The sequence below is a fragment of the Athene cunicularia genome (assembly GCF_003259725.1).
Source record: "Athene cunicularia isolate RWA chromosome 18 unlocalized genomic scaffold, athCun1 chr18_part1, whole genome shotgun sequence".
Lineage (NCBI taxonomy): Eukaryota > Metazoa > Chordata > Aves > Strigiformes > Strigidae > Athene > Athene cunicularia.
The window spans coordinates 12,163,430-12,170,687 of NW_020799123.1; the positions used below are offsets into that span (position 1 = coordinate 12,163,430).

Sequence of the window (7,258 nt, forward strand, 5' to 3'; positions counted from 1 at the left end):
GACACAAAAGCTTTTTAGTTATCATCAACATTTTGTAAGATTATCTTAAAATAAACCTTCAGGCTCAGTTTCCTGCTCTCAAGAACCCCCTCATAGGATTATAAGGAACAGAAACATCGCCCAGAAATCTCAACCACGGACATACTAAGAATATTTTCTCCCTATTCTTGAACAAACAACTGCCCTCCACACTGTAAAAGCCTCAATACAAGAAAAGAGGTACTAAGATCGGAGCTGTGCCATATGCAGATCCCCCAGGGTGTAATTTTCCCTCTTGCCACGAGGAACAACCCTCCGGATTGAGGAATTTGCAGCGGAGCCGTTCCTGGAACGACGGCGTTTCACCCTCGTGTCAACCTTTCCCACCTCACACAAGACATAAGAAACCACCTGGAGAACATCCCTCCGAGAGGGCAGAGAGGAACTTTCCCACAGTCGCCACCTTTCTACCAGTCAGCTGAAAGGAAGTTTTTTTTTAAGTAAAGCAACCAGGAGAAAAGCAACCAGGGGATCAGTCGGGAGCTACAGACCCAGGAACCCAGCACAGCCACGAGCACGTACGTTTGGAGGGCTGGTTGACCATGCAAGACTAAATACACATACTGAGAGCGTGCCAATATACACCTAAAAAGAGAGACTGGCATTCAATCTCCCTTAGAAACTCAACGACCCCGTCATATCTGCCCTAGGAAAAGGGCACCCGGAGCCATAATTTCTCGTCTTCCCTCCAGTCGCCCAGAACCAGGCTTGTTCCTGAGGTTGGGGGGGTCCGCACTGAGGATGAAACAAGGCAAGGTGGCACGGCCAGGGCCAGCACCACGGGCTTGGGGCACCCGAGCAAGCTCCGAGCAGGAAGAGGAGCCGAACGTTTGCTCCCGAGCTCGGAGCCGGGAGCCTGCGTGTGAGCGCACGAGAGAGAGCGTCTCAATTTTAATTGCAGCCTCATTGCCAAGTACAACAAAGTCCACGTACAAAGAATAGAAGTCATTTTGTCTTGAGGTTTGAATTGTTTCTTTCCTAAGGGGCGGGGAGGGAGGTGAAATCCATTCCTTTATAAGCAATGACTCAGGTGCTACGATCTACCCTGGGCGCGCATCTTGCAAGCCCGAGTAATGTTTTGTGCCGTGTTTCGTTTGACGGCATGGGCCCTAATAATGGGATTATTGTTCGGTTGCGTGCAAAGCCCTCGCTTGGGGTTTTTCTGTCCCCGCCCAGCCCTGCAAACCGCAGCCGCCTTCGCCTTCCCCAGCACCCCGGCGCGGGCCGGTGAGCGCCCGGCACCCGTGAGGGCCCACCCGCCCATTCCTGCTCCCTGACTCACTGCGCCGTGCGCTGGGTGACGTGACCCGTGTCACGGCGGCGTGGGGAGAGGAGTGATTTCCCTGCCCCGGTTGCACAACTGTAACCACGGTTCTTCACCGCGTTCTCCCTGGCCAGGAGCGAGCTGAGCCGGGCAGGGAGAAGGAGCTGCTGGGGAGGGAAGAGCAGCAGCCGAGCAGGCATCGTGCCATGGTGCCAACCTCTGCGCCCGCCACGTGCCGCCCTGGCACCCGCCGGGAGCTGCCTGGCATCACGCGGAGGCAGGGAGGAAGGTGGGATTTGCCCCAAGCAGAGGGGACGATGGCCCTTTCTCCTTGCACCGGCAGCTCCGGGTTGGATGGAGCTGCCGCCTCGCCGTAGGGAGAAGCCCAACTCTTTGCATTACACACTCATAGCCCCAAATAATCCCCTCTCAAAGCCCTAATTCCCCGGCAAACACGGGTACGGTGCCGCGCAGCCGAGCTCTCAGCAGCTTCTCTATCCACCACTTAGTCATAAGCACGACCCGAGGCTCATCCCAGGCAGCTCTTCGCTCCGCAGAGGAGTTTCCCCGTGGGCTCCTCCACCCTCTTCTCACCAGCCATTAACTGGGTACCGTGCCCACGGCAGCAAAGCGTCTCGGTGAAAAAAAAAAAAAAAAGCACAAGAAAAAGCAGCAAAACACACCCGGTACCACATCGCTGGGCTTTTTTGTTGGGATTTTTCTTGGCGAGTCTCTCCAAGCACCAGCTCCGCACCCGACACACACGTGCGTGCACACGCAGCACCGAACCCCCGCCGGGCTGCGCCTGCTGCCAAATGCAGCCACCTCCGGGGCTGTGAGGAGTCGGGGGCTTTTCCAGTTCTCAACTAAATGCTCGGGTCACCCTCCGCAATTAGCAGGGCTTGCAAAACCCCAAAACATCCATAAAACCGGCAGAAAGCAGGCCACAAACTTAGGCTGGGGTTTGGGGTTATTTTTTAAGCCCACGGTACGTGCGCTGTTTAGGAAAAGACCTTTCACTTCACCTTTTGAGGTCTGAGGCTTCTGGATGGAGGGGAGGCACAATTTAAGTTTTCCTGCAACCAATGCAAAAAGTTATTACTGCTTAAAGACAAACCCCAAGAATCTGGAGTTTTTCTATGCGCGAAACTACCGAGAAATTAATCCTAAACCAAGAAATTAGGAGAAATCACCAGCTTTGAAGCTACGATTTGAAATTACGCTTGGAAGGGGCTCAGAGGACATTTCAATCGGGTCCAGTGCCCCTCCGAAGGCTGAGTGCCTCCCAGCAAAAGGCTGGAAAGAGAGACCCCCCCCTCCCTCCCTGTGCTGGGCTCACCCCGAGCGTGGGACAGGGGGGGACCCCACACCGTTGTCAGAGCCCCCCCCCACCCCGGCACACACAGGCAAGGGTTTGGGGCTGAGAACAGCCTGGTCTCCCCAAACCGCCCTCTCCTTCCCCTCCAGGCCGGTGTCGGGGTGCGAGCCGGTCCCCCCCCAGCCCGGCCGAGGAGCAGAGCCCGTCTCCATTTTGCGGGGCTTGGCTGCGTGTTTCTATCTCCTTTGCTCCCAACTCCACCTTTTCATTGACAGCTGCTGTTTCCACGGGTAATTTCAGGCCTGGCCCCCAGCCAGCTTTTCAATCAGACCAAGGAATAGATATATAATTTCATTTCCCTCCAGGGGACAAACAGAAAAAGAGGATTTTCATCTGTGCTTTCCACGTCGCCCTCCCCACTGGCTTCCTCCAGGTCCGACGTACCTAATTATCTCGGCTGGCTACATCTAAGTGGCATTAAATGTTTTATGTGATATTATCTCGCAGCAAACTGATTACAAGGCTGCCTTTAAAAGTATAATGTGGGGGTTTTTTTGGTACCGATTTACACCACACACCAGAAATCGAGTAAGAAAATATCATCAACAGCCTGCGAGAAATCCCGACCCGTGGACACCCTGGAGGTTTTTAACACAAAGGTTTTTTGGCTGGAAAAAGAGAGCTAAAAGCTTTTACAAATAATTCTAGTGGGTCTGGGAAAGGAGGTGAGGAGCAGTGGGAGATCACCCAGCCTTTCCACTGGTGGCACTGGGAAGGAGGCACTGGGCAGGTCCCTTCCCTGTCCCTCCTCAGGACTGGAAAGATTTTTAAAAGCAGGATTTTTTTTTTTTTAAACCAGCTCTCACCTGCTGCTTTTAAAAAAAGGGTCCTGACACCCCCCTGCTTCCCCCACTGAGGGCCATAACCCCGAATTTCCCCTGTGCCCGGAGAGACACGGCTCATCCCCGCAGCCCCGTGGGTCCCGGCGAAGGTCGGGTCCCCCCTTCCCAGCCCCGTCCCCCAGGACTGTGGTGCTGCTCCCCGCAAAACCAGCATCACCCCCCAGGGCTCATCCCGGGGCTGCGGGATGTTCTCACACCCCTCCATGGGGCCGAGCCCCACCAGCGACGGCACCTACACGTGTGTGCGGGTGCAACACCCCCCGTGTGCGACGGCAGAACCTGCACCCCCAGGTGGGTGCAGGCAGAGCTGTTTTTTTCCCCCCGGGGATTTCTTGCGGTTGCTTTTTTTTCTGAGTCCTAAGGCATGACCCAACCCTGAGTCAGGCGTTGGGCCCGGGGACGAGCCGGTCGGCTGCAGTAAACCCAGTGAACACTAAAACACACTCACGAGATGCCTGGGTGAGGAAAAACGGCCTTTCTTCGGCTATTTTTTCCCTTTTTTTCCTTCCCCAAAGAGGCTGCCTTCCTGGTTGAGAAGCTGGACCTTTGACAAGCCAAGAACAATTAAGCTGGAGGAAAAGAAACAGCAGAAGGGAGGGAGGAGAAGCAAAGGCACGTCTTCACGGCATTAAAATAAATCATCGCAAACTCGGAATTTCCCATTTATTGAAACCAATCACAGTTAAAAGGTCAAATCCATTGGCAACCAGTAGCCTTGTATCATCCAGCGTGACACGCAAATGAAGTACGAATTAAACCCAACCAAAGAAAAAAAAAAAAAAAAAGAACCAAACAAAACCGCATGGCTCTGGCTTAGTTTATTCCAGCCTGTTCCCTCTGGCTGCCCCTCCTGCAGGACCGAGTGGTGGCCCGTGACCGCCCGCTGGTAGCCCCGCTCCCCAGGTTGCTGGCGGCAGCCAGGTGATCCAGTTATTCCCACTGAAGGGTCTAACGAACCCCTCGTTACTGAAGACAGAAGCATCCTTGGGGAAGAGGGAGGTGAGGTTTACAGCATCCTTCCAGCTTCGGCGTTTCGCTCCTCGCTGCGGGCACGGGGAGGGACGGGCAGGGCTCGCTCCTCAGCCTAGAAAGGCCTAATCCTGCCTGCTCAGACTCAGCCGTCCAACAAGAGATGCTGGAAAAGCAGAGGGCGAAGGGGCAGGTACACGGTGCGTGTTTCTGGCTCTTCAGGTAGGATAATTAATTCACCCTGATGAATTATTTCATCCTGATGCTGCTCAGGAAGACGAGAGCTCCCGGCACGTTCAGGTCCTGACTCAGCTCCAAGCTCTTCTGCGGGGCGAAGAGCACCCAGGGCCACGGCCGGGGGGAACCCGCGTTGGCTCTACGGGGAGTCAGAACCAGTGGAACCAGCAGCTGTAAACCAGCAAGCGCTTGGCAAGGCCAGGCCCAGCCCGCTGGCCACCAGTCAGGCAGCACATCAACCCCAATGTGGGTGACCACACCTTGCTTTTGCAAAGGGTACATGCTAGAAAACATAAATTATTCTTTCCCCCCCCCTTTTTTTTTTTTTTCCAGAGAAAACCTTGGGGTATTGAACACAATGCACTGCATCAACGCACCACTTATGAGATAAACTCAGGAAAAAATGACATTTCTCTCTTACAGAGATCCCAAGAAAATTCATTTTTATTTGCCTGGACTATTTGCATCCATCAAAACTAATACCCTAAGACATTCCCAAGGACCAGCAGGATCCGCAAGACCTGCGATCCCACAAAGTGTTGTACGTGTTACCTCAGCCCTAACGCCTTCTACCTGCCCTCCAAAAAACCTGTGGAAATCGAGACTCTGTAAGGAGTTTACTCCATTCAAATGCCTTGGTACTTCACCACGGACCAGCTTAAACACGCGACAGTGAATTTCTAATCTTCTACAGAACAAAAATGATCAAAACCCAGAGTGACCTGACTCAGAGAAACCAGCCCAGCATGGAAGGGAAAGGACAGGGTGACCTGCAGCCCAGCCAACGCGTCGTCCAACGACCCTCCCAAGAGAAAAAAAAAAAAATAATCTGGTGGCGAAAGGAAACCAGGACCCGCGAGGAACCACCTGTATTTGTGCTTTGAAAACCATCGACATGACGTTGGAGGGAAGAAAGAGATATAAAATTATAGGAAATCAACACCAAACCAGATCCAAAAAAATATATATACAAAGTCCAGAGGGTAACGCGTGTCCAGTTCCAAACGCCGCCGCACAAGTGGCTCTGAAGTCTTCCCCCGGGGAGCGGCGCTCTGCCCTACCCGAGCCCAACGTCCAGGGACATCATCACCACAAATCCCAGTATGGAGGTCCAGGACGCCAGCTTCCCGTTGCCACTGCAGAGAGAAAAGGGGAGGGCGTGAGCTTTCCATCTGCCCCCGGGGCGAGGGAAAGGATCTTCTGGGGTCCTCCGTGCTTCCCGCCGTGTCCGTCTGCCCGGTGGTCCCCGCGGGCTCTCACCTGGTCTGTGCCTCGGGGATGATATCGTCCATCACCACGTAGACCATCGCTCCGGCCGCGAAGCCCAAGGCATAGGGGAGGAGAGGCTCTGCCACCACCACGGCGAAGGCACCGAACACGCCGGCTAAGGGCTCCACCATGCCGCTCAGCTGCCCGTACCTGCGACAGACCGAGACTAAAAGCCACCGGGGCCATGGCCCGAGGGGTGGCGCAGCCCCCCTCCCTCCCTCTGCACCTCCCCATCCCCACGGTCTTCCCTAAGGCCACCATGGCCAGGAGGAGGCCGGTCACCCAGACAAACCAGGCCAAGCTACCTGGATTATTTTAAACGGGCAAGGAAGGTGATTTAACCTAACCGAGCGGATTTTTTCAGGAAGGGAATTAAGGCACGATCCGATTCCTTCCCCCAAAAGCTCTGTGAGGTTTGGGGATCCAGCTCGTGGGCAGGGATGGGTCACAGGGGAAACACATCCGACCGGCGTAGCTCAGTCCCAAAGAAGACATGTGCCCACAGCCTCAACCAGGATGAAATTGGGCTCTTCCCCCTTGTTTTCTTTCCCTCTAGGACTAGTTTAACTCTGCAGACCATGGGAACTCCCTTCCCGGCAGCAGCAACCCCAGTGCAAGTCCCAGCACTGGCTGTGCTTACTGAATTGGAGGTGGGTGGGAGGAAAAGAAAACAAAGCTTTGGCGAGAGCCGTTTCCAAGCCGCCCCCCTGCCCTCCCATCCATCACCCGGCCAAGCGCACGTGCACGGGCAGGAACGCGGCCCTGCGCTCGCAGGGTTCATGCCCTTGGCTTTTTCACCTCCGGGAAAAGAAAAAAAAAGAATTAAAAGTGTGTTTGAAATCCAGCCCAGAGTGAAGCAAGAGAAAAAATGAAACAAAACAAACAAACAAAAAAACCCAACCTTTTTTTTTAAAAAAAAAAACAAAAACCCAAACTTCTTTAGTGCGGGATCTGGGCGCTGGGCAGGCACCTGAAGCAGGATGGGGCGACCCACCGGGATCATGCAGCTCCGTGACAGAGCAACACAAATGGATACAGGGAGGAAATCTCTAGGCGCCCGCTCACGCAGAGCTGCTGGCAGAGGGCTCTTGCCTCCACGCGTGAAGAGGAGCTCGGCTTACCAGAACGCTTTCCACGTTGAAAATCCAGCGCCACGCAAAGGCAGGCTGACGGCCAGGCCCTCCGGGAAATTCTGGATCCCAATCCCGATCGCTAAGTTCCTATCCACACACAAAAAAAAAAAAAAAAAAAAAAAAAAAA

General features: G+C 54.2%; 1 protein-coding gene across 2 annotated transcripts in view; it reads right to left on the reverse strand.

Moving 5' to 3' along the window:
- Window positions 1-4,175: 4,175 nt before the first annotated feature.
- The window catches only part of SLC39A11 (solute carrier family 39 member 11), a 100,526-nt gene continuing 97,443 nt past the window's right edge, over window positions 4,176-7,258 (reverse strand). For both annotated transcript variants that reach the window (XM_026861074.1, XM_026861073.1), the window contains exons 8-10: window positions 7,120-7,218; window positions 5,990-6,148; window positions 4,176-5,865 (exon numbers count right to left, since the gene is read on the reverse strand). In XM_026861074.1, the coding sequence (XP_026716875.1) occupies window positions 5,787-5,865; window positions 5,990-6,148; window positions 7,120-7,218 (337 nt within the window). In that variant the 3' untranslated portion in view covers window positions 4,176-5,786. The remainder of the gene's footprint in view (window positions 5,866-5,989; window positions 6,149-7,119; window positions 7,219-7,258) is intronic.